The 26,548-nt window shown below is 31.4% G+C and overlaps 3 protein-coding genes and 1 non-coding gene across 5 annotated transcripts; 2 read left to right on the plus strand and 2 right to left on the minus strand.

Moving 5' to 3' along the window:
* Positions 1–625: 625 nt before the first annotated feature.
* Positions 626–7,298, minus strand: LOC101255357 (uncharacterized). Its single transcript, XM_004232757.5, has 7 exons — positions 7,082–7,298; positions 5,816–5,876; positions 4,053–4,171; positions 1,699–1,832; positions 1,409–1,559; positions 1,155–1,314; positions 626–1,079 (listed from the first exon to the last, which is right to left on the minus strand). Exons 2-7 carry the CDS (start codon positions 5,826–5,828, stop codon positions 988–990), a joined length of 669 nt encoding a protein of 222 aa, XP_004232805.1. The 5' UTR covers positions 5,829–5,876; positions 7,082–7,298; the 3' UTR covers positions 626–987.
* A 7,633-nt stretch (positions 7,299–14,931) lies between these two features.
* Positions 14,932–17,585, plus strand: LOC101267679 (myosin-3-like). Of its 2 annotated transcripts, none has more exons than XM_004233771.5 (6): positions 14,932–15,553; positions 15,970–16,102; positions 16,230–16,373; positions 16,457–16,572; positions 16,663–16,851; positions 16,946–17,585. In XM_004233771.5, the coding sequence occupies exons 1-6, from the start codon at positions 15,287–15,289 to the stop codon at positions 17,369–17,371; spliced, it is 1,275 nt and encodes a 424-aa protein (XP_004233819.1). In that variant the 5' UTR covers positions 14,932–15,286; the 3' UTR covers positions 17,372–17,585. The 2 variants fall into 2 exon arrangements, with proteins under 2 accessions (XP_004233819.1, XP_010316685.1); XM_010318383.4 differs by having other exon boundaries at positions 15,123–15,553; positions 15,991–16,102.
* A 158-nt stretch (positions 17,586–17,743) lies between these two features.
* On the minus strand, positions 17,744–17,815 carry TRNAD-GUC (transfer RNA aspartic acid (anticodon GUC)). The gene has a single exon. It is a non-coding gene; the product is annotated as a tRNA-Asp (tRNA).
* A 4,918-nt stretch (positions 17,816–22,733) lies between these two features.
* LOC101255054 (F-box protein At5g03100-like) lies at positions 22,734–26,264 on the plus strand. Its single transcript, XM_004232756.4, has 3 exons — positions 22,734–23,870; positions 25,336–25,506; positions 25,760–26,264. The coding sequence occupies exons 1-3, from the start codon at positions 22,851–22,853 to the stop codon at positions 26,075–26,077; spliced, it is 1,509 nt and encodes a 502-aa protein (XP_004232804.2). The 5' UTR covers positions 22,734–22,850; the 3' UTR covers positions 26,078–26,264.
* Positions 26,265–26,548: the final 284 nt, after the last annotated feature.

The raw sequence follows: 26,548 nt of genomic DNA on the forward strand, positions 1-26,548 counted from the left end.
AAAAACAAACTATTGCAACTTCAATGGTGAAATTGTCACACCCTGACCAAAACGTTTCTTATTTGAGCTATAGATATGGAGAAAATCAATATTGAGAGCATCGCCTGGAATGAGCCTACAATGAGTATGGAGAAAATCAGCACTGAAAAAAATCGCTCCAAATGGGCCTACAATGAACCATCCAAATTTCCAATAAAGAGTCCGGAGAAACCAAAAGAATATTATGGAGAGCCAAATCTGAAGAAAAACAAACTATCGCAACTTCAATTCATAATGCCTGCTGCTTGTTTATTCTTTATAATTATAACGTCTTGCATCGAACCTCTAAAAATAGAGTTAAATTTTTTGAATGTGTTGCAATATTAGCTAATGAGGTAAAATTCTCAAAAAACAAAGCCACAGTATAGAGAATTAAGCACTGAGATGAATAAGAGTTGCCTGAGGTTCGTGCACTCACGCAAAGGCTGAATTTGGCAATCAAAGTAGAATTACGTATCAACAATTCGAACAAAGGTTGCATCCAATCTCAAGTCACTGTGTTTGATTTCCGCAACAATTTTAAGAATTACTAACTGTAATTTATAGACACACATTGGCAAATGGTCAGCATCAAGGAGAACGCATATGAAAAGAAAGGATCAAATAGTTTTGAATAAGACAGTTACATGAAATCTATAGGTCCAAAATCTGAGATCTGAATCATACAAGAGAATGCAGATCAACCGACAAATCATTTACCAACGGATCTCCAACCAGTAACTGACCACAAAATGTAAACAAAACAAAGGATACTTTCTTATTTGACCCGACGGAACAGAAAGAAAAAGATATGACACACTCAATAAGACTCCAGAATAGGGAGGTAACATGGCCCCAAGATCTTCCTCGTAGTTGTCACTAGTAGATTCAAAAGATCTCCAGACTGATGTAGCTAGAAAGGTGAAAAAAACGGCCTAACATGCCTGTCTTTGCTAAGTTTCCCCCTCTTCACATGAAATCATAATCATCATAACCATCATATGCATTTACTACTGCATCATCATCTGCCTTATCAACATGTAGCTGCTTCTTCTTTGCACCTGTACGGAAAAAAGTCACAAACCCTACCAATAGATGACACAATTATCATAGAAAGAAAGCAAGCACAGCGCTACCTGTCTTCTTTTTACTCGCAGTGGCTTCCTTTTCTGCTTTAATCTTCTCATTTGCAAATGCAGTAATAGAAGAACCAATGTCTTTAGCATCTTGCCCTTTCAACGAGGTCATCGACAATCTCATAACAGCCTTGAGCAACCCAATGTAGTGGTAGCTTTTCTAAAAAAATGGCAGACAAACATTTAATGCCCAGTCAAGTTAACCCCGACAATTAAGATATTAGAAAAGACTGAAAAGATTAAATTTGCCAAACCTCAAACGGTCGCAGCTTATGAGATATCAGCTCAGCATATTCCAAGAAGTCACTCTCACTTTTTGGGATAAAATTTTCTAGGGTCTTGTCATCACCACCTTTCTTGGCAAACAATTCAGCCGTGGACTTATAATCAGCTTCTTCTACAAGCCTGTAAAGAGAAATGTGATAAGAATTTGAATATCTCCTGATGTCAATAGCCATATTGTATTATCTTAGTTCAACTTATTAACTATAATCCTCTATTTCTCAATCAAAACTACTCCATATGAGGCATGTAAGATCCTAACCTTTGCTGGCGAAGTTTTTCTGCTACTGGATCTAGAGGCTCTTCATTAGTATGAACTTCCTTGCCTTTCTTTTCACCAGCCTTTGCAGCAGACTTCTTGGGGGCCTTCTCAGCAGGAGGTTCTGGTTTAGGTGCCTGATTAATCCACCACACCTTGAGTTAATTAGACCAAGAAGTAGGATGCAGAGACGGTACTTGACATGGGGGACATATCACCAGGAAATGAGAATCACAGAGGAGGCGGCATGACGCAAGAGCACATCGAATAGAAAAATATAGGTGTGAAACAAATATGATTACAGAAGACAAGAAGGATAATAATTAAGTTATATTACAAAATAATACTCCATGGAAGAGAATCACCCTACTGTTAGGCATTGGTTCTATAAATAGCTGATGAAACAAATAAAGAGGTCATTCAATAATGTTCTTTACGATTCCTCCCCATGGATCAATAACTTTCCAATCATGCAAGAAAAACCTTTAGTTTAACATTGTTAAAAGTAAAATTTAAAATGGACAATTAATATGAGCATCTTATAATTACATCCCAGAAATGACTTTTAAGAAATCTAAGTCTTGTGATTACAAAGCTAAAAGAAAGGCTACAACACTACTATATGAATCTCCATTCATCATATTTATCTATTTAAGTTCAACTCATGTCATCATCATGCCAAAATAAAAACAGAAGTGAAGAATTAATCTAAAATGTAAATATACAAATAAATAGCAGCAGTAGTAACAAATAAATTATAATAGAAGTTTCTTAAGTTTTTCCTGCCGTATAAATCTATTACAAGTTCAAAATACTCCCGGAAAAGCAATAGGTCAAAAACAATTTACAAACAAGACTAAAACCTATTTTCAGCTAGTACATATCTCCTACTTAATGTTTCCTTCCATTGTGCCCTATCTATAGCTGAGCCTATAGTAATTCGAGGTATTGTAGATCTTTCAAGACAACTACCTTTTCATGTGATCCCACCCACCCCCGACCCCACAAACCCCCTTTTAAAACCTTAAGCTCATCATTGTTTCACCAACAATACATTTGATTGACAAAGGACATGACAAAACCACCTAAAGCAGCATTTGCTCCTTCTGTCCTCATTACGTGCTACTTGCACCTTACGGTGAATATGGTCAGTTCTAAACTTACTTAATCTCACATTACCTATGAACTTTCCTCATCAATATACACAACCTTCTCATAAATATTAATGTACACATCTCTATTAGTAATATATTCATTCATCCATCATTCCATTCTCTTGAAAAGACGAACCTAGATATCTTCATTGTTTGCACTTGGCACCGCAATCCTGTCTAGTCTTACCTCAACTCCACTCGCTTCATATTTGCAAACTAGTAGAGCACATAGTCAGCTTATATAACTAAACAAAAAAAAACTAAAATAGGTTTTTTTTTTGAGAATGATAACTAAAAAAAAAATAACAAAACAAAATAGCTTTTTTATTATGAGTCATTCGTTTCTACTACATTAAACGACAAAAACCGCATAATATCTTGATCAGGCTTATATCATTGTTCTCAGTATTAGACACAAAGTGAGGATTCCTAGTCTATGAACTCATATGCAAACACTAACACAAGTATCATCCCATAGGTTTCTACACACACAGCAAACAATGACAAGATATGGAGGCATATAAACCTGTATTTATGATTAGATGATTGGATATACGAGTGTTTTACTTGACTCCACAAAATGAAATTCACATGACAAGATCCATGGTTATTGTGTTGTGTTTCATCCCAATCTACATAGCTTTACTTATCTATTAGTAGTATGATAACTAAATAATTATGTGCATAACAACCTACTCAAACAAGTGGAATTCACCTAGAATGAGAAGCATCTGATGTATTAGAGAAAATCAACTGGATCCAAAGATATCCAGATATTAGAATACACTTCTTGGTTGGCATGAAAAACATGACAAAATGTCTTCTTTTTTTATTAAAAAAAATGACAAAATATCTAATCAGGTATAAACACTTCACCAGCCGATTAAAATATCTGTCAAACCTACTAATGCAGATGTGCTAAGACATAAGCAAAACACAGAAATATGATCCGCAACGACATGAAAATTCCTCAGATGATTCATGGATAAGTCACTCCAAGTAAATATTCTCAATGCAAAAGAATAATTTCCACTTTTCAAGATACTAATGAACAACACTAGCAGGTATGAGGCAACTAACTGCATTATCAGAACAAGATAGTTTAATTAAGATGATTTTTTTGTTGGAGGTGGGGGAATTGGTGAATGGTAAAAAGAGTGTTCTCGAAACAGACACAGGAAACCAATAAGTTGTCTACTATACCGGAGCAGGCTCCTCTTCATCTTCCCAAGATTCTTTTACATCATCATCATCTGCATCTTCATCATCCCATTTACTTGTTGGCTGATCCTTCTTAAGTAGATCTGGAACTGGTATATCCTCTGAAATAAAACATGCATGTTATAGACTATCTTGCATATCAAATGTGGCTTAAAACTAAAAGATTTGTCAAGTGAATCAAACTCAGAGGTCGCTACCAAATAACAAAACTTAGGCAATTATGTCAATAAGATTATGGTACATCCCTTTTTCTGCATGCACAATAAACCATGTCAATGTCCCATGGAGAGGGAATCCAAGTCTTCTCAGAAAGACAAATGAATCAAACCCAAAAATAAACTGGTTTGAACAAGCAAAATCTCCAGAAATAGGGAACCAACATCTATGGTTTTATTCCAATTACTGTGAACAGTCAACCAGTTACAATGGTAGTTGCTTCTTGTAAATGCTATGCTAAAAAATGAACCAGTGAGTTCAAGTGAATAGGCTGAGCACTTAGACAATCCAGAAGCAAGTATTATTAAACGCTTACCACAATAGAGACAGCATAAGCAGCTTACCATTGATTAGTGAGATGAATTCTTAGATTATTGTTTATTCCGTTTCATTTCTGCCACACACAAAACCCTGTTGTGGTGTGAGTGATGACAAAGCATATATAAGGCTAAAACAAAATTGTTGCTGACTTGAGGAATCGTTCTACTCTATTTTGAAGTCAATAGGGTCATACCACAGAGAGTCACAGAAGTCTATGAATCTTGGAGTTGATGAAGTTTTAAAGTCAGAGGAGATCCGGATTATGATCCCTGTGAATATCTTTTGGTGTACTTACACAGTTAGAACCGTATATGTTTTGATGGAATCTCAAATCCGTCCACTCTTCAAAAGCTAGATGCCTGGTTAATTAGTTGGAGCACCTCAAATTGCACTGGTCTGTTTTGGACTTTAGCTCCCTAAATCTAATATAGTTTCTTTGGATGCATCTCTCTTTTGTACCTTTTGCATCTTCTTGACACCTATTAATGAAACATCTTACTTCATCCAAAAGAAAATGAACTGCGCGCACCAAGTACAAAATATGGAACAAGGACTCTTGTGTTAATGTTGTCCTGCAGTCATACAAGACATTGTCCCCAAAGAAGAGAAACATTATTTACATTGTACACCTAGTTAGACTGAGATTTTCCGTAGCAATGGGGAATTGCAGGGAGCGATTACACACCTCAAACACCTGGAATCCTACATGATCATGATTGCTATGCTACATTTCAAAACTTCTTTTGAATAGAAAGGATCACAAATGAACACGGTGATTGTATCTTCGGTGAATTTGGCAAAAGAGAAGCTACAACACTAAATATATTTTAAATCTTCAAATTAGATTTATGGTACAGAACTTTGTCTACCAGACCACAGCCTTCAGGACAGTAGTTGAAAAATATCAATGTTGAGGAACATACAGCACAAGGAAAAACCATACCAGTCTTGCACTAAGTACTCAGCAAGGGACATTTTACTCCAATATAAAAGTTACACAGAGTTTATAAATGAATACTCTATCATTAAATAGCAAGGGAATACATAAACAATCATGTTTTAATGCTTTCCATTTCAGTAAGAACAATTAAGTATGAAGGGAAATGAATTGAATCCTAAGTAAAGCAAGATGTATTAGCATCACAAGTAATTGAATTAGTTTTCCTTAGGAAGATAGTTACAAAAACAGTTAGAAATATCAACATTACCCCAATCCTCCATCTCCAGTTAATTCTCTTCCGTCCACAAAAACTTGTTAAGTTCGAGTATCTGAATAAGCAGTAGACAAAAGTCAGTTCTTTTTCCAGAGAAACCAAAATATCAGCAACAGAAACCTTTTTAATCAAATCATTAATATACAGGAAAATCAAATCATTCAATTATGCAAATAGAACTCCAAGATTAATCAAGAACATCGCCTCGCTCCCAAGATTCTATTAATACCCACACATACAAAATAATCAAAAACCATAACAAAGTGTCAATATAACTCCAATATTAATCAAGAAAATAACCTAACCTAACTCCCAGGATTCTATTAATACCCACACATACAGACTTGCCAAAACTCATAACAAAATGTCAATGGAACCCCAATACTAATCAAGAAAATCACCTTGCTCCCAAGATTCTATTAATACCCACACACACAAACTTGTCAAAAACCATAACACAAAGTCAATGGAACTCCAATATTAATCAAGAAAATCACCTCAATCCCAAGATTCTATTAATACCCACACATACAAAATAGTCAAAAACCATAACAAAGTGTCAATAAAACTCCAATATTAATCAAGAAAATAACCTAACCTAACTCCCAGGATTCTATTATTATCCACACATACAGACTTGCCAAAAAACATAACACAATGTCAATGGAACCCCAATACTAATCAAGAAAATCACCTCGCTCCCAAGATTCTATTAATACCCACACATACAAACTTGTCAAAAACCATAACACAATGTCAATGGAACTCCAATATTAATCAAGAAATTCACCTCACTCCCAAGATTCTATCAATACCCACACATACAAAATTGTCAAAAACCATAACACAGTGTCAATAAAACGCCAATATTAATCAAGAACATCACCTCGCTGCCCAAATTATATCAATACCTACACACACAGAGACTTGTCAAAAACCATAAAACAGTGGAAGAAAAAAGTGTCAATTAACATCAGTGTTCGAGTCGGTCGGACATTGTATAAAAGGTCGGCAAAGGCGGCTGAACCCTAAAACCGCCACTAAATCAGTTCTCAAAAGTTACAAATCCGAAAGCCCTAATTTCCGTTCATAGACACAAGAATATATGATATGATGCGTGCGACTCAAATACTGACGCATATATATACCTCCGAAGACGCCAATCGCAGAGAAAAACAATAAATTGAACCAAGAAACAAGATTGAACGAATAAACCAAAAACAGAGCAATAACCCAATAGATGAAGAAGGAGAAACTTACATGGGAAGAGAGATAACCAGAGGTGAACAAATCTGATGAAAAATGGTTAAGCAATAGCAGAATGTGAAGCAGCGTTTCTGATGACCAAAATGCCCTTGGCTCAAGCAGTCCAAGATGGAGAAAGAAAAACAAGCAGTCAAGACGCCTTTACTTTTATAGCAAGTAAAATATAAAAATGGAAAACTGTGTTCCATATCACGCACTTATTTATGCTTTTATGCTGTGAGATAAAAGTTTGGTTTATTTATATCGTTATTACTAAAGAAAAGGTTTATTCATTATCGTTAAATAAAAAGTATGTTTATGTCATTATTTTTTAACAGTGATTTTGCAAAGTCATTTTTATTCAGAATTTTTGATTTTTTATTTAAAATTTTTGATGACGTGGTCAATTATAATTCGACCACATCATTAATTTTTTTATTAAAAAGAATTTAATTTTTTTTAGAATTATGATTTTTTTTATTTAAAGAATTGATGATGTGGCCGAATTACAATTGGCTATGTGTCAAAAATAATGGCATAAATGAGCCTTTTCTGAAAGTTCGATGACATATTTGAGTCTTTTCCCTTTTTAAAATAAACTTTTATTATTATTCTACCTTTTTTACCTATCAAGAAAAAAAAATAACAACTTTAACATATAGCAAACACAAAATTCAAATATGTGTGTTATAGCAAAGTTTGTATAATTGTCTTCCATAGTAAATATATATATGTATAATCCGCTATACATATACAACTGAAAGCTATGTCTATTTCGCTATGCATATATACAAACAATTGTATAATTCGTTGTCTCCTCTTCAGATTTGTATAATTTCGCTGGTAGGCCATTTATATAAATTGTTGGTAGCCTCTCATTTGTATAAATTGAATTATATAAAATGAGAAAAGGGATAAATTATATACAATTTGAATTTATATAAAAAATCTCAACCCTAGGTGAGGCGGACAAGTATCTTATGAACACATGTTTTACAAGTAATCTATGATGAGAAGTATACTACTATGCAAATTACTGGTGAGAAGCTTCATATACAACACATTTTGACTAGTTGAACCGCCATATGTGACAAGTGAAATTATGAATACAGATGATAGCTTTACAATGTCTACAAAGCCTCTACTGGAATCCATGATGGTATCACTATGAAAATACGCATAGTAAAGACTCGGCAAAGCCCCGAATCAACCTGGAGATAACCAACATCCGTTGAGTATAATATGTTTTCATTGGGAAGACCTACTAGTTGAGTACTTGTACCTGCAACATGAAATGCAGCGTCCCAATAAGGGACGTCAGTACGAAAAAATATACTGAATATGTAAGGCATAATACAACCATATTTAACATGAGAGCTCAAGTGAAACTAAATACCAATAGATACTGATTGAAGACCACCTTTGCTTTGTACTTGTGAAATCGTGCATGTTACTTTCTTTTCTTTACTTTTCTGTACTTTATAATCTTTATACAACATATGATACAAATGACCAGCTGATCAGTGGTAGGAAAGGATGACTTATGCTAGGAAAATATTTGTATTGTATAATTATAAGTGTATAGGACGGAGATATATGTATTTGCATGTGTATACACAATTTCTCTCGCTTTATACAAATAGAAACACAATTTATACATTTCTTTTGTATAAAGTGAGAGAGGCGAACGACAGGAGCAAGCGAGAGAGGGAGAGTGGCGTGCGAGAATATGAGGGAGAGAGGCGACTGACAAACAGTTTGCTATGGAACACAAATAAATTAACTGATAGCTATTGTATTTATTTTACATAATTAGTTTGTCATTTTATACAATTATTCAAAAAAAAATCTAATATTTTATATCTTTATGCTTTATATTGTCATAATTAAATATTTATTTTTTTAAATTATTTTTAAGTCATTATTTAATAGATTGGTGGCTTGGTAAATTACTTATACCATTAATTTTTCTATTAGGTGTGTAAGTCAAATTATGTAAGGTTGCTCATGGTTATGGTTAAAAATCAAACTGAATCGCAACTCAAATCAAACCGATGAAAAATCTGATATTTGGTTTGGTTTGGTAAGGTTTGATTTTAAATTTTGAAGACCGATACTATTTGGTTTGATTTTGATTTTACTAAGAAACAACCACAAAAATAACCAAATCGAACCGAGAAATTAGATATATATTATTCATAAATAAAATGTAAATATTTTGTTAAATTTTTATTACCTTGAGTCTTTAACTTTACCATTTTTTCAAGCCAACACTTAAATTTTAGCTCAACTATTATAACCCTAAGTCAAAGTCCATCAAACTTCGTTACTTTAGTCGATAGCTATCCTACCTCACATAAGATAGTCACACTTTTTTTAGTTGAGTCACTTTGTTCGTATGATAATAACTCTTGTATTGTTAATTGTTTAATCAAACTCATGTTAAATTTCTGTAAGACCCCGAAAATGACTTAGGTGAACTAGAGCCTAACATGTTGGTTTTGATGGTCTGAGGTCCTAAATAAGTCTATTACATGGTGTAGAGGCAGTAGATAAAGTATTAGGTGCATTGGAAGTCAAACGTCAAGGGACAACTAAGACGTTCGACAACTATGTCACTTAGGTGTCTCATATGTGATTCTATGTGTTATTCATGAGGTTGTAAGGTCCTTAAATGAGTTATTATAGCACGTATAGGCAGTGTGTTGAGTCTCGTGGAGTTCGGAGGTCAAACGTCCAAGAATGTCCATGACATTCAAAAGATGTGCCTTGAAATAACCTTGTGTGTCTAGGCATGTTTCGTCGAGTTTTACGTGTTCGTTTTGGGTGAAATTCATGTGAGAGGTGATAGACTTATAGACGATCACGTTTGGTTGGAAATTTCAAGGAAAACATCTCCAAGGACCAACCAAGGGACCTTTAAAAAGGACCCATGTAATAGACTATGTATTTCTATATTCGTATTTTGAAGTATGGGTCGTGTCCCAAGTGTTCATGTGTCTTAAGATGATGAGATTGAGACTTAGTATTTTTTATTGCTCTATATGAAAGAGTTTTTAAAGACTATGATATGTTTAGTGAAAAGTTTTGATTCCACATTACTTTTCACTATGTTTATGCGATGAATGATATGTAAGGGCTTGTACAAGACCTCCGAGAGGTCAAGTACGCTAGTTGCAATTCGAGATTGCCCCTAACTTCTAGGGTGTGGTCTTGGGATGTGACAATTTCTCAATAGATTGTTCATGTAGTAGGTATCCATGTCTATCAAAATACATATGTTTTCAAAATTTTTATTGCTCTCAAACTGACAAAAAATAGAAAAATTGAATCAAACTGAATCAAAATTGACAATAATCAAACCCACAATTATTTTTTTGGTTTAGTTTTAGAAATTTAAAAATCAACTTAGATTGGTTTTATTTTGGTTTTAATCAATAACTGATTCAAATCGAACCATGAACACCCCTAAAACTATGACAGGTAGAATTGAATTTTTCTAAAAGAAACTTTAAGGGGTGAATTAGTAAAACTATCTTTTTAATTATGATTTCTTAATATACATATAAAAAAAAAGATCAATTAATATAGGACGGATATATTACAAACTTCAAGTAAAAATACATGATGTTTAACCTCTATAAGGCTAAATATATTTTCTATCCATTTCATATTAAGTTAGTTTTTGAGGCATTTTTTATTTTTACAAATTAACTTAATTATTTAAATTTAAAAACTGTTTTAGAATGTTTTTCAAATTTTACCTTCATTACTTAACATTGAAATTAGTGATTAATTAAAATTAAAATTATTTTAGTCAAAAATTTGATAATAATTAATAAAGATGAAATAGAAAACTAATTTATGTCTTAATCTACTTTTCATAAAGGGCATGAAACACTTCAAAAATTAGCTTATATGGAATAAAAGGAGTACATCCAAAGTCAAACATGAACTAAAATTATGTCTAAAGAAGGAAAACTTGCAAAAATAATTTAACAAATGGTATAAATTTTACTTCGAATCCAAAAACGAATATTTGTACACTTCGCCTAGAAAGGTTTTAATTAATAAGTAGATAAATAAATTGATACCATATATTTAATTTAAACGTGAACATATTTTACTTCAACTTCTTGTAATATGAGGGGTTTGAGGCATAAATTTGAGGAAACTTACGTAAATATACTATAGTAAAGATATATTTACCATTTGTAACAATAACTTTTTCTTTTACTTGATCACTTTTAATTTATTTATGATACAAATTTAATACATATTACAAAAAATAATTTATCATTCACATATAATTCAAGTTTAACTTTTAATGATGGATAACATATTTACCACACATTTTAATACACGTATAACACAATGAGTCAAATTTTTACATATATTTCAAAAAAACAATTATAATACATATATTTTGCATACATAATTCACTTTTAACATAGTATTGATAAATAAAAAATATCGCTAAAATCAGTAATTATTTATTAAAATGTACCCGCTTTTGTAAATTTAGTATTAAGGATAACTGCGATTCAATAGGTGGAATTACAAGAATAATTTTAAGATATTCTTAATATTTTAAAAACATTTTTTAATCTTTTTTCTTATATATATATATATATATATATATATATATATATATATATATATATATATATATATATAATAATAAAATTATGAAACTTAATTTTCAAACTGCTCTTCTTCACAATACATTTTATTGTTAAATCTGAAAATTCCTAATATTCCAGTCCTATTGGGTGGGGGGCACAAATCATGTTTTTTTCCAACTTTATTGGGTGGCCAGGGTCCAACTTAACTAACTGCATCTCAAATTGGATTGGTCTATCGATAGTTTATTTTATTTCGCTTTTTATCGCTTTTTCTTTAATTAAAAGTATGAAATTTGAGTTTTGTATTTAAATTTTTTAATAGAAAGTATTTTCTTTCAAACGAGGCCTTACATAGCATGATTATTAAATCAAATTAAATATTATTATTGTTAAATGAATTGGGATTTCATGTAAGTTGTTAAAAGTAAACGGTTTAAATTACCAGCTAATCCTTGGAGTACAATTGCTTTCTTCATTTGTGGATGTAACTTGTCTTTTCCATTTATTTTCAAATGGAAACTCTATTAACAATTGGTAAACTTTTTTTTTCTTCATATTATTATTAATTTATTATATACAAAGTGAAAAATGTCCAATTAAAAACACTAATCTCATGGGTATGAACTCATGTACATCACTTTTTTCTATTAGGGATCGTTTGGTATAAAGATGCACAATGCAGGGATTATTAATAGATGAATTAGTAATGCATGGATTAGTAATATAGAGATTAATTTTTATCAAGTGTCTGATTTATTATTTCCTAATTTGTCTTATATTTGATTTATAACTCTAGAAAAAATATATTTCCTACTATACTCTTGAGTTATTGTGAGATTTTTGTATTTCATTTAACTAGTCAAGTTAAATACTAATATATATATATATATATATATATATATATATATAAAAAATTAATTTTGAGGTGTGATATGTCACACAGTATATTTCTAATTTTTTAAAGATCAAATATACCTTGAACTTAAACATGGATTCAAGGCTATTTAAATTGTTCAAATACACGAATCTTATTTTTTTTTAAAAATAAAGTGATCAATCGATGAACTACATTTATATATATATATATGTATATGTATATATATATATATATATATATATATATATATATATATATATATATATATATATATATATATAAACAATCAACCAATATAACAACTCAAACATGGAGAAAAAAATTTAGTTTATAAAATCATCAAATTACATGGAACAAATTTGGAGAATTTAAATGAATATTTACAAATATTTTCATGTAAATAAAGAAAACATTAATTACAAAAAATAATAGAAAAAAAGATTTGGGATATTTTAGTCATTTAGGAATCTTATCCAAGGATTGCTAAACCTTGGATTAGCTATCCCTGAGGTATAACTAATTCATGGATTAGGTTAAATAAAGTAACCAAAGAATGTTTTTGTTGGACTAAATTTTAATCCATGGATTCTTTGAATTAATACCTCCTACCAAACGGGTCCTTGATGATAATAGTATATAATAGTTGTATTAAGATTCTGGACGAAGCTAGGTAGGATCGAGCAAGGTCAATTAAATTACGTTTACACAGGATTTATGTGATATATTTCGTTTTTCTAGAGTCAAATAGCTTGATCAAATTTTTGCTTATGGAATCTTTAATTTTTTTAAAAATGAAATTTATATATTCGTAAAGTACATAAAAAGTACTACAAGTCACACTAATTAACAATTCAAGATATTTAAAAGATATATGAAAAATTTACAATAAAAAATAAACTCGTTTGAATCTCAAAATTCGAAATATGTCCCATAAATTACAACAAAGAAAATATTATTTATATATGATTAAAGCTAATTTTAATGTATATATAAGTACGCTGAAATCTCTTCAACTTATTCATATGCTTATTTTTTTCCTTAAAATAAAACCTTTAATAAAAATCTCAATTCTATCACCGAACTAGCTAGCAGATAATTTTATTCATCAAAACATTGAACCATCCCAACTTTTTGGCATGACAAAATTTTAGAGATATTTAAATTAGTGGGGTACATCTTTCCATGTATTTCTTTAACCAATTAGCTTTTGTGTCTCATGATATGAAACCAATGCTTAAAAATGAATAATATCCAAGTACCTAAGTATAATATTAGTCCAATTTTAATAGACAAAATTCAGGAGCTCGAGGCACATTGATCATAACCCTTAATCATTTCCCCCACTTCCTTCTTCAAACTCTCATTACACATATAACATGCAATAGAAACCCTAAATAATTAAAATTTTAGTAGTTTCTTCATATCACATTTAATAATTCCATCTAATTAACCATGCATTGGATCTAATCATCTAATAAATTCTAAATTCACTTGATAGGATTAGGTAATGAAATCTTGTTTAATTTAATCATATACTATAATTTGAGATCTTGCTAAGATTTTCTGTAAATAATAACAAAAAAAAAGAAGATTTCTTTTGAAAATCTAAGCTTTTGAGTAGTCCAATTTTTAGAGAGGAAATGATTGAACTAACATAATTAAGAAAATGTATAAATTGCTTACTATAAGTTCTCTAAATTTTGGAGACTGATGCCAAATATTACTTTGAAGTCAATTTAGGTCACTTTAAAGTGAGGAAAAAGGAAGTACTTTTAAGCTATAGTAGCTGTTTAGAATGTGACAAATTATGAGAGAATTCTCAGAAAGAAAAACACAAAATTAATTTTTTTTTAGATTATATGTACAATCACTATAACATTTCACCTAGTAACTTGTGTCATATTAACAAATTTACATATATAGCTTCAATAAATACGGTAGACAGAGTTACCTGATATCTATTGTTGATGAAAGGGTGATATGAATCTGGTAAAACAAATCGAAGTGCGTGCAAACCTAGTAATTTGTGTTATATTAACAAATTTACATATATAACTTTAATAAATACATTAGACAAAGTTATCTGATACTTGTTGTTGATGAGAGGGTGACATGTATCTGGTAAAACAAATCGAAGTGCGTGCAAATCTAGTAACTTGTGTCATATTAACAAATTTACATATATAGCTTCAATAAATTCAGTGGACAAAGTTATCTTATATCTATTATTGATGAGAGAGTGACATGCATATTGTAAAATAAATTAAAATGCGTGCAAACTGATCTGGGCACCTAATTAAATTACAAATATATAATGTATAAGCTCTTTATAAATCAATATTGGGATGTCCCAAGAAGTAATTATACCAACCATTCTTTTTTTCCATTTCTTCATCATACAGCAACACCAATGAGTTCATATTTTGTGGCCTCCAATCAATTTTTAAAGTATCCATTTTGTTTTCCAAGAATTGCTACAAAATTATAAATATATAAATGGACCTACTTGAACCTTCAAGTACTTCTTTCAAACAAAGCAAAAAAGCTGTGAAAAAAAAAAGCAAATCTTTCTGACAATTTACACATGCAACCTCTTATTATTCTTCAAACATGCTTAAATTTTTGGCATCTCAAGTAAAGCCAAACAACAACAAGAACAGTTGACAAACTCTCAGTTCTTGTTTTGTTTTATATATTTGTTTGTTTGTGTCTTGTGTGATGGTGACAACTTATCAGATGAAGAATCTTAGTACATTAGAGCTTATGTTAGAGGAACTTCAGCAAGAAGATGAAGAAACAAATGATTTGCCACCACCTTTGCCTGTTAGGCCTGTTATTAAGGCTAGGTTGCCTAAGGGGAGAAGGAAATTGGCATTTGGTAAAGAAAAGAGCAATCTTGAAGATATTAGGGTTCAAGAAAATGTATTTGTTGATCAATGGAGTACTTCAGCAGCAGAGAGGGACTCTGTAGCCATGACAGATAAGGTATTAATTTTGTTAACTTGTTCGCGTCTCGACTGTTCCATACTTTCTTCACTGGGTACCTGCTACCTCCCGTCAGCACTCGTACTGCTTAACTCTAAGGTTTAGGTAGAATGGAAGGAAAATAACCTAGCTGTTTTATTTTTTTTGACCTTTTGGTAGAATTTGAATCATTGGATACCTGCTACCTCCCGTCAACACTCGTTTATTAATTTCTTTTAATTGTATTAGTTGATGAGATTTACTGTATGATCATTACCTAAGTGTCGAAAGGATTATCTTCACCGATTGGCAAATGTTAAGTATTTATTAATTAGATGACAGAATGTACAAAGGAAAATTCACATTGCATCTTATTTAGACTGAATCATAGTCATAATTTGAACAAAAATTTTGATGGTGTGTGGTTTATTTCATAGATTTGTTTGATGGTTGATCAGAGAGAAGGAGCTGAACTAAGTGGAGTTCTGCAAATTCAGAGATGCTTTCGCGGCTATCAAGCCCGCCAGTACTATCATGAGCTTAAAACAGGAGCAGTAGCTCTACAATCATGTAATTCACAAAACTTCATATTCTATAATACTAAGTCCAACCTTCAGTAAATCATATAACAGTACTTTGTATTTTCCTTTGTAATTTTGATGCTTGAAGCTCAACCATAGTCCATCCATTCTTGCAGTTGTGCGCGGTGAAATCACAAGGAAGTGTTATCAGGATCTCACTAGGAGGTTAACAGCAGTTATCATTATACAGAAACACATAAAGAAGTATCTACATAAAAGAACAGAACGACAGCGAACTGCAGCCTTATGTTTGCAATCTGGTAAGATTATAGAATGTTTAATCCAAAGATTCGAATATATAGTTTTTGAAATGGCCCTCAACTCTTCTCTTTACATTTTGTAGTTATTCGAGGTTGCTTAACTCGAAAGCAGTTCAATCTCTCGGGTGATGGAAAACGATCTTGTGTTCAGAACATTAGAGAAAAGAATGACCTTGACAATAAGGAACCAGAAACTAAGGTGTGCTTTATTTCTTTGATCAATGTGCTGAAAAACATCAACAATGACATATCTTAATCAGTTTAGCTGCTTGAATGAAACGCCCTTCAGGTACCGCGTTCAGTTCTACTTGATCTTCAGAGGCATATTTTGAAGACAGAGGCTGCTCTGGAGAGAAAGAAAGAGGAAAATGCAGCTTTGAGGCTACATATTCAGCATTATGAGATTAAGTGGAATCAGTATGAATCAAAGATGAAAGCAATGGAGAAGATGTGGCAAGATCAGTTAACGTCTATACAAGTGAGTGTGCTGCAGATTACTTCTTATATAACATCGGTGAGATTGCTTAGCATTATTATTTGCTTTAACCAAAAGAGATTTGTGTATCTTGCAGATAAGTCTGGCTGCAGAAAGGGAAAAACACGGGGACGAAAAGACTAAGGGAAAACTCAGACTACTGATACTTCAAGATCAAGATGAAAATGTGCATAATGGATTCCCAAGTGCATTGAATCATCCTGATGAGGTACATGATACACAACCACAACCAAGTGGGAGATTAAATCCCAAGAACAAGTGTAATAACCATCATGTGATGGACATGGTCAATCACTATCAAAATTTTGTCGTCCACGATCAATGTAATACAGGAGAGGAGGCTTCCGCCCTCAGGCCTAACGATGAGCTCCAGAAGCTGAAGATTAGATTTGAAGCATGGAAGAAGGATTACAAGAATAAATTGCGCGAGGCCAAAGCAACAATGAAGCAACTAGGACACTCTGAAAGAGGGAAGGGTTCAAAAATATGGTGCGGAAGATGAAAAAGTTATTGTCTTATGTTAGATCCTCCAATTGGAGAGGATCTGACACCGATGCAACAACAACATATTTGGAGAGGCCGATGATCAACGTAGCCTCTCAGTATCATTTATTCTTCATACTTCATATTTACATGTACAGAACAAGCATATAAATTGTCAAATCTCATACAACTATTGAAGAAATATAACGGAATATGTTGAGGAAAATCGAAAAGACTAGCAACGTCCAACCTTGCCTCTATTTCATATTAACTGAATTTGTAAGGCAATGCGATCCTATTGAAACAAATATTTAAATACATAATTTAAAAACCATATTTTCCATTATTACCCTTTATGAAATTATAATTTAAATATCTTTTAAAAAAAATTCGCCGTTGCCGGGGATCGAACCCGGGTCACCCGCGTGACAGGCGGGAATACTTACCACTATACTACAACGACTTAGATGTTTGGTAATTTGACAAAATTTAAATTATACTATCTTTATTCTTCTTCATTAAAAGAATTTATTATTTTTTTTTTGTTTTTTTAGGCCCGATTATTCCAAATTCTCACCATTAAGGTTTCATTAGGAGAGAAACGATCCCTATCAAAAGATTTCCAATACCCTAGGACTCGTAAGTAATTGTTTCTTATCAATACTTACATATTTTTGTTGGTTAAGTTAATTTTCTTTGCAAGTTTATTTTAGAAAACAGCTATTTAGTAAGTGCAGAGTAAATATTTAGAGATGACTTCAAAAAAATTCCTTTAGTTTAATAACACAATATCCCTAGTTATTTGACATATTATATTCATCACCATTATTTTAATTTGCTTGTAACAAAACTAATTTTAGGTAATGTAATTGCTAAAAATTATATATCATCTAAATTAAATTTGCAACAAGCAAAATGAAAGCAATATTGGTAAATATAATAATTTTCATATTACAAGAGGGATATATACTATTGAGATAAAGTCTAGAAGGAGGTTTCTAAAATCATTACAAAATTTAAGAGGGTTTTAATTTTTTTTTTATATATATTTTATTATGTATGTATTATTATAGATGAACACAAATCATCGAAGATCGATTTATTGAATTGAAGTTTAATTATCGTACCACAAAAAACTTTGAAATTTTAGTATTTTTCTTTAAATACTAGTTACGGAGTCATAAAAATCAAATACTTGACGCCTACCTTAATTGATTACTCTATATATGAGTAACATAAATGAGTGACCTAGATATCTTGATTGATCTATGCTTGATAAGTTAATAATAATAGGGTTTGAGAAGTCTTCCATGAATAATATATGAGGTAAACATAAGGTTTGCGTATGTTTTTATCCTCACATACCTTACTCAGTGAAATTACACTGAATATATATTGTTATAGGGTTACGTTTGAGAGTGAAAATATAACCTCTATACATGAGTTTTCTAAAACCTAACATATGGCTTAAAAAATACCAACATATCAAATATTACACTACCAAAAAGTGTGAATTATATCGGGATTTTTCTGGAGATTAGTATGAAAATCCGTAGGAAACTTATTTTCCTGCAATAATTTCTCTAGATAGTCTCACCCATGTTTGGGAAATTACCTGAAAATAGCACTTATGTTTATTTTAGGACCAGAATATCACCCAACTTTACCTCTTTTCCCCAAAATATACTTAAACCAAAAAAAAACATTATTTGTTGCCTAATAAGATACCATTTCACTTTTTTTTTTTATTATTATTAACATTTTATTACTTCCTTTTTATTATTAACATTTTTAAAAAAAATTTAGTGAAATTTTCTACCCTAGTTTTGGGAGATTTGGCGGCAAATTCAAATATGAGCTCCTCTGATTCCTCAAGAAAATATATGATTTTCTTCGATTCTTCAAAGAATAAATTAACAAATTTGCATAAGGAACAATTTTCTTAGTCCCTGCATAACTTTGATATCAACCAAAGAAATCACCATAAGGTAAAATTCAAGTTTTCTTTGATTCTTTTATCTTTAAAGTGCAAAGTGTGAAATAATTTGAATACTTAACATGATATATTGGGGTATTTTTCTTAAAATTTAGGAATTTTTTGCTTGCTTGTTTTTCAATAGTATATTTCTATTGTTTGAATCTGCCCAAGCTTTGAATAGAGGTTTACAGTTTGTATAAAAACAATTTTTTTTTAATCATGAACAAGAAACCTTTGATTGTTTTAACCGTGAACAAGCAACATATGTTTATAATTTGTGTATGAAGATTAGTGCAACAGGACATGGCCCTAATTACATACATATGCATATATTGGAAATCCCTCAATATAGTGACATGTTGTTTGGACTTTTTAAAAATGTCAATGAGTATATCAGATTCTTCAAAATAGTGTTTTATTGAGAATCCGACATATCTTATTTCGCTAAAACTTTTGTGGTAACATTATGGTCCGCTACAGTGTGTTGTTGCCACTTGTCTATAAAAATGAAATAACTAAATTTTCATAGAGAATTGTTAGGTTATTAACATTTTAATATTAATATTTAACATATTAACTTGCTTTATTTTGGAGTTATAAGAATTACCATTGGTAGGCATTTGTGTTTTAAACTATCACTTTAATCATGCTATTCATCTTTGACTTGGTAGCCATGTATTCATTGTGAGATAAAAACATTCCAGTAAACATTGGAATGGATAACTTCTACATCATCCATTAACATTGGTTATCCATCACTTTATTTCATTCTTAATTCCTCCATTACTCTTTGTAACTCCTATTGTAAACTATGTAACCTATGAAACTCCTAAGACCATTATCTTCACTGTTTACTACCTTCATTAACTTCCTATTCATTGCTAGGAAGACTTCTTGTAATATTAATAGTGGTGATCTTCATTTGGTTTGGGATACACATAAAACACAAGAGAAAACAAATAGTGAAAAAGTTAGTCTAAAAGAGAGTTCTTATTAGTTGAAGGGAGGTGTTTTTTTTTTATGGAGCTTTGGACTCAACTCTTGTCCAGAGTTGTTGAGTTATACTTTGTGAAGGCTGTTGTATCCTGGAGGGGACAAGTCAAAAAGAGCAAGATATCCGGTGAAAACATTTGCTGCAGTGGACTTGAATCTCCTTAAAGAGAGCAAGATATCCGCGCCTCAGCCTAAAGAGATAAATTTCTTCATTTTTTTTTCAATTGTAATCTTGCAATTTTATTATGTTGTAAGTTTTTTCACTAACAAGAATGAATTAATAATCTCTTATAGACACATTAAACAAGCAGTCATTTAAAGAATTAAAAAAAATGTTCATAATAATAAAAAGAATAATGTGACATAGAAAATGTTAATAATAAAATGTGACATGACATCCTATTAGGAGCGAGACAATATTTTTTTTTGTCAAGTATATTTTGAGGAAAAGAGGTAAAGTTGAGTGATATTGTGGTCCTAAAAACAACATAAGTGATATTCCTGGATAATTTCCCAAACATGAGTCACTATATAAGGAAAATACTTAAATTTTTATACTAATCCCAAGAAAATCCTCATGTAATTCACAACTTTAATGTAGTGTTAGATAAACTATGAACATATATATAAAAAAATACTTGTTGAATACATAATTAGCGAATTACTTTACTCAAGTTTGATTTATCATACTAAATTTTGATTTATCAAACCAAATTTAGAAATCGATATATTTAATATCTATTTCTATCTTTTTCTAAATAAAACATTAAAAATATTGATTCGAATATCAAACATACTTAATATCTATTTCTATCTTTTTCTAAATAAAACATTAAAAATATTGATTCGAATATCAAACATACCCACCATATAATTTGTTAAGAGAATGCATTTGTTGATCATTGGAGTAATTCATTTGGGAGGGATTCTGCAGTCATTAAAGATAAGGTAAATGGGAAAGAATTAAAGCTTCTTTTACGGATTATCGTTATCCATTATTTCATAATGTATTGTATTGTATTGTATGGTAGATACAATGTTTGGTTAGACCGTATTGTTTGTTGTTGTTTAATAATATTTTGATTATTTGGCTTGATTGTATCGTACTATATTGTAATTTATAAATTTATTAAAATATCCTTAATTATTCTAAGGTAGAAAGTTTGACTAGAGTTAAATAATTAAGGTAAAAGGTAAAGTAGTATTTTAAAATATTATGTAAAGATATAATTGGAAAAAAAAATTAAGTAACAATGGGAACACACCAAATTAGTTGTTCCATAAAATAAGAGTTTTCATTGTTATGTAACAACAAAATTTAACAATACAGTACAATAAATTTTAAGTAACAATCAAAACAAACATTATAGGTATAATAACGATACAATACAAATATAATGAATAACAATGATCCAAACATAGTGAATAATGTGCTTAGAATTTAGAGGGAAAACTATCCTTTTAAATTTTATTTTGAATTAGAAAAAATTAATAAAGTGTTTTTTATTTTTTGAAACTATCCTTATTTAATAAGCAACGTAAATATTTAAGATAGTTTCAGAGATTTTCCTATTGATTCGTCTCAATAACATGACAATATTCCTTGTGAGTTGAGTATTTTAATTTGCTCATAACAAAGCAAATTTAAGTAAATATGATTATTTAGCAAAACCCAAAAAATGAGTACCTAAATTTAATTCTAATATATGCAAATGAAAATAAGAATGTTAAATATAATATTTCAAATTATAAGAGAGATACAGTATATGTTATTGAGGCAAGCTCGAAGAAAGATTTTTCAAAAATCATTTCAAATTTTATAAATTAAAGAAGGCCTTTTAACCTTCTTTATACTTTCTTATGCATGTATGATCATAATGTATAATTAGGGATGAATATTAATCGCTCGAAAATTGATTCGTCAAATCAAAATTTAATTATTGTGTCTTATCAAATTTTAAAAGTTTGATATTTGATGTTTACTTTTAATATAAGTATTAAATTATCAAATTTGAATATCAAACATGCACTTCAATGATTGTTTTTAACATATATAAGAGTAACATAAATAAGCGATATGGATTCCTTAACTGACCTACACCAAATTAATGATGTTAGGGTTTTTGAGGTTAGTCGATTTCCATTTTCATATTAATGCAATGTGATAAGGTTAAAATGATATAACAATTTCATGTGGCATTTAAGGAAATAAAAATGAGTTGGATATGTCTAATATACCCACTAACGCCATATTTTTTCGAATAGTTTAGAGGCATATTTGATTCTTTTCCCTTGTTGTAAGATTTGAAATATGATATTCAACTTTATACGTAATTTCTCTAAAAACTAACGTATCAAATATTAAACAAACCTTTCATAACACTTTCTTAGATCACTCACCAAGATTGGAGGGTAAATTTTGAGTGTATATATTTCATTCCTGATATATCCGAGTTTCTTGTTGAAACTTAAAACCCTGCGCCCCAGTTTTTGTTCAACTGATCAATTCAGTTCTTCAATTTTCACCATGTCTGATTCTTCACATGGACGAGAAATCGATGATGATTCTCCACAAATCTCTCCACATTACTGTTCTAATACTTGTGATCAATCCGATGATGAACCCATTAGCTGGAAAATTCGTAAAATCGAAAGACCAGATCGACTTAGCGCCTTGACGGATCCTTTGGTACTTCACATCCTCTCTTACTTGCGGATGGATGAAGTTAGGCGAACTGCAATTCTCTCAAAAAGATGGCGCCTTTTATGGACCTCAGCACATAATCTGGTTTTCAGGTGCACTGGAAAATCTCATTACTCTGTAACTGCATTCATAACTTTGGTTGATGATACATTGCTTCTATCTAAGCCTAATAAGTTGAACAAGTTTTCGGTTGAATTTCGTTACAGTAAAAAACTTGTTAAGTGTGTTAATAAATGGATGTTATTTGTACACAATAAATATGTTGAAGAACTGGAGTTGTATCTGATGACAAGGGGTGCAGACAATTTTTACAATTTACCCCAGATTTTGTACTCCAACGCCTGTTTTCGAGAAATGAGTTTGTGCAATTGTAACCTTGTACCAAAGGAGGGGATAAATTGGCCTTCTCTAAAGATTTTGGTTATTAGGAAAGCTGAGTTGAACAGTGATATCGTTGACGCCATATGTTCTGGATGTCCTTCTTTGGAGTCTCTCAAGTTTAGCATGTGTTATGGGGTTAATTTATTTAAAATTAACTCCGAAAGTGTGAAGAAGTTGGTGATCAGTGGATATTGGCAACAAGTACATGACGAGCTTGATGACGACGATGATGCAGAGCTGATAATAGATGCTAGGAATATTACTTCGCTGGAGATTGAAGGATGTTTTCATAAAAAAATTGTTCTTCTTGAGAACGTATCAGCTCTAGTCCATGCTAAGCTAGATTTCTTTAGGACGACAGATGATTATGAAAGTTATCATAGTGATTTCAAGATTGACGAGGATATATTAAGAGATCTCGGGGACGTTGAAAAACTCTCGGTTGGGTCATGGTGCCTGCAGGTTTGACCAATACCTCCCTACTTCATCTGGTCATTAAAATTAACTATTATTGATGTGTTTGTACTTCTCTGAGTGATGATGGTGAATTATTTACTCAATCATATCATTTATTAGGTAATCATAGGAAAATCTATATGATAAACATTGATTGATAAAAATGATGACCAACCTATTATGGCAAGCTAAATTACAGTCATACTATTAAAAATGTGTATACTGTCAGTTGTTATGCATATATCCCTTGTAATAGTCTACCATTTTTATAAAAAAAATTGTTACTACAGAATGCAAAATGTCTAAAGTTGCATTACTTATCAAAAAAAGATATGTTTTTGAAGTTGCATAAAATATAGCAATGCCTTTATGTCAGTGTTACTACTCTTCTTTTGAGTCAGAAGCATTATTCTCTATTTGTACCTCTACATTCATGGATTTCTGCAGGTATGTAGCGCCATATATATATATATAATATATATATATATATATACGGACCTTCAAACAACTCCTTTGTCATGACTTAAACCTGCTTGAATAATTAAAATGTTCTTGCAAATATAATAATGTTTAAAATTTTGACAATCGGTGAATTCTTATGAATATGGGCATAGTGGAGGACATATATGAGAAGTTAAACAAATTACATTTGTAGCCTATTACATTGTGACCGTGGCTATTAAGGGGCACGTATGTGTTAGGGACTAGAAAGTTTCAGGGATTAATGGTTAAAGAAGGTGTGGGCTGCATTGTGTGGTTTAGCGCTTTAGGCTATGTTGTTGCTACAGTTGCTTCATCTCTCATATCATACCAGTGGACAATCTGGTTCATTTAGTAGGATAGATGCTCATTAAGTGCCGGTCACGGTCCTCGGGATTTAGGACATAGCATGGCTAACTCTTTTAACTATACGAAGAGGGGAAAGGGTAAAAAAGTGGCACTTTAATTGCTTTGCATCTATGGTGACTTTACTGGTTTAAAATAGGAAGAACAGATTAATCAGGAATAGGGTCATGAAACCACTAGAAAGATTCCTGATCCAACAGTGTTTTACTAGGAAATTTTGTGAAATATCTCATTTGATTATGTTCTTATATTATTCTAGCTTTAAGTTAAACCTTGTTTAGTTAAACTAGTGACCATGTTCTCATTTAAAAGCTTAGATTGGGCCGGTTCGATGGCTCTGTAAGAATTAGTGGTTTTTGATACTTCTGATCCTGTCCTTATGGTTAGAAAGAACTCACTTTTATTTACTTAGTTAATTATATCTTCAACACGCCCCTTTACGTATGGTATGTGGTGTATCTGATTGTTTGAGATAACTAATGATCTTTCTTTGTTATGATACCATGTTGAATTGTGTGATATCTCATCTAAAGTTTATGTTGTTTGAGAAAACAAATTTTATTTACTTAGTTATATCTTCAACGCACAAACCTCTAACCTATCTTCTGATAATTAATTGTCCCAGGTCCTTCATATGATAGAGACTAAAAACTCGTCATGCCCGAGAATGAGATGCAAAGAGTTGACCTTGAACTCTCGTTTGACTAACATGGAGTTTCCTGGGTTAGCAATCCTTCTACAAAGTTGTCCTCTAGTCGAGGTCTTGAACATAAGTGACGAATCTGCTTTCGAAGAGGTATGCAAATGCCCCTACTCCTATTGTTCTAATCTCTCGATTTGATTCTTTGTTGCTCAATCATCACCTATGTAGAGTCAATGAGTTCAGAATGGGCATGATATTATTATATACATACTTCTCTTTTTTTGTGCCCATGCATACATATTCCGAGTCTTGAAAACATTGTTTGAGTTAAACTTCCTGTTCTAAATTAGCCTCTGCTGCATTTTGTTAATTGATCAGTTAATCACCTTGAAACATTATATTACAGTACAGTGTTGGGTGGTCATTCACGTGGCGCACTGATGAATTTTCTGCAAAAAAATACTGGATAACAAGACCTTGTTGGGTGCTGAATCTCAAAACTTTAAGGATTGACAGCCCCTGGATATATGAGATTCTGTATTTTGAGTACATCTCTACATTTCTGCAAGCTGTTCTAAAGAATGGGTTAGTGCTTCAGAAAGTTATCCTTCCCTCCTTCACTGACAGAACATGGATATCCCCCAGGCGCCATACCATCGTTGCAGAAATGTTTGTAAGCTTTCCAAGGTCTTCAAAGGATGCTGTTATTTTGTTCTCAGGTTGAGAAGCAAAAGTAAATTGTTAGTATTTATTAAAACGTGCTTCAGAAACATATACTGTGTTTTTTTTTCTTTAGACTCGATGCTTGCGTACATTCTTCTTTTCTTGAGTCAGTCAACCAAGGCTCAATTTTTGAGCTAGCTATAGTTGAGATGGATTCTAATATATATTATATTACTGGTGCTTTAATGCTTGATGTTTATACATACTCTCTCTTGAGTCTTACTAATTTCAGTTGTTTATATCCCCTTTTTATGTATTGTTTATCATAGGATGTGAGAAAATTGATACCACAGTGACACACTCCCATCCTTCGGGGTCACCCAGTAGTTTGAGCTCGGGAATTTTATGTTGGAGGTTTCAAGGTCGAAACTCCTTTTCAAACAAACGCGAAGGATTTGCCTTGAGTTTATTTAGTGTGGGTTACCTTTCATAGGTTTACAAGCTAAGTGTTTTATCCTGTGCACATTAAGAA

The sequence above is a fragment of the Solanum lycopersicum genome, chromosome 2 (assembly GCF_036512215.1).
Source record: "Solanum lycopersicum chromosome 2, SLM_r2.1".
NCBI lineage: Eukaryota > Viridiplantae > Streptophyta > Magnoliopsida > Solanales > Solanaceae > Solanum > Solanum lycopersicum.

Excerpts from the sequence above, each read along its gene's own strand:
- LOC101255357 (XM_004232757.5), bottom strand. Across the intron at positions 1,560-1,698 it reads GAAAAACTTCGCCAGCAAAG|GCTTGTAGAAGAAGCTGATT; the intron begins GTTAGGATCTTA and ends TTCTCTTTACAG. Across the intron at positions 1,315-1,408 it reads ATAAGCTGCGACCGTTTGAG|AAAAGCTACCACTACATTGG; the intron begins GTTTGGCAAATT and ends CCATTTTTTTAG.
- LOC101267679 (XM_004233771.5), top strand. The coding sequence starts at position 15,287 with ATGGTGACAACTTATCAGATGAAGAATCTTAGTACATTAGAGCTTATG. Across the intron at positions 15,554-15,969 it reads CTGTAGCCATGACAGATAAG|ATTTGTTTGATGGTTGATCA; the intron begins GTATTAATTTTG and ends TTTATTTCATAG. Across the intron at positions 16,573-16,662 it reads ATAAGGAACCAGAAACTAAG|GTACCGCGTTCAGTTCTACT; the intron begins GTGTGCTTTATT and ends AACGCCCTTCAG.
- LOC101255054 (XM_004232756.4), top strand. The coding sequence starts at position 22,851 with ATGTCTGATTCTTCACATGGACGAGAAATCGATGATGATTCTCCACAA. Across the intron at positions 23,871-25,335 it reads TTGGGTCATGGTGCCTGCAG|GTCCTTCATATGATAGAGAC; the intron begins GTTTGACCAATA and ends TAATTGTCCCAG. Across the intron at positions 25,507-25,759 it reads ACGAATCTGCTTTCGAAGAG|TACAGTGTTGGGTGGTCATT; the intron begins GTATGCAAATGC and ends ATTATATTACAG.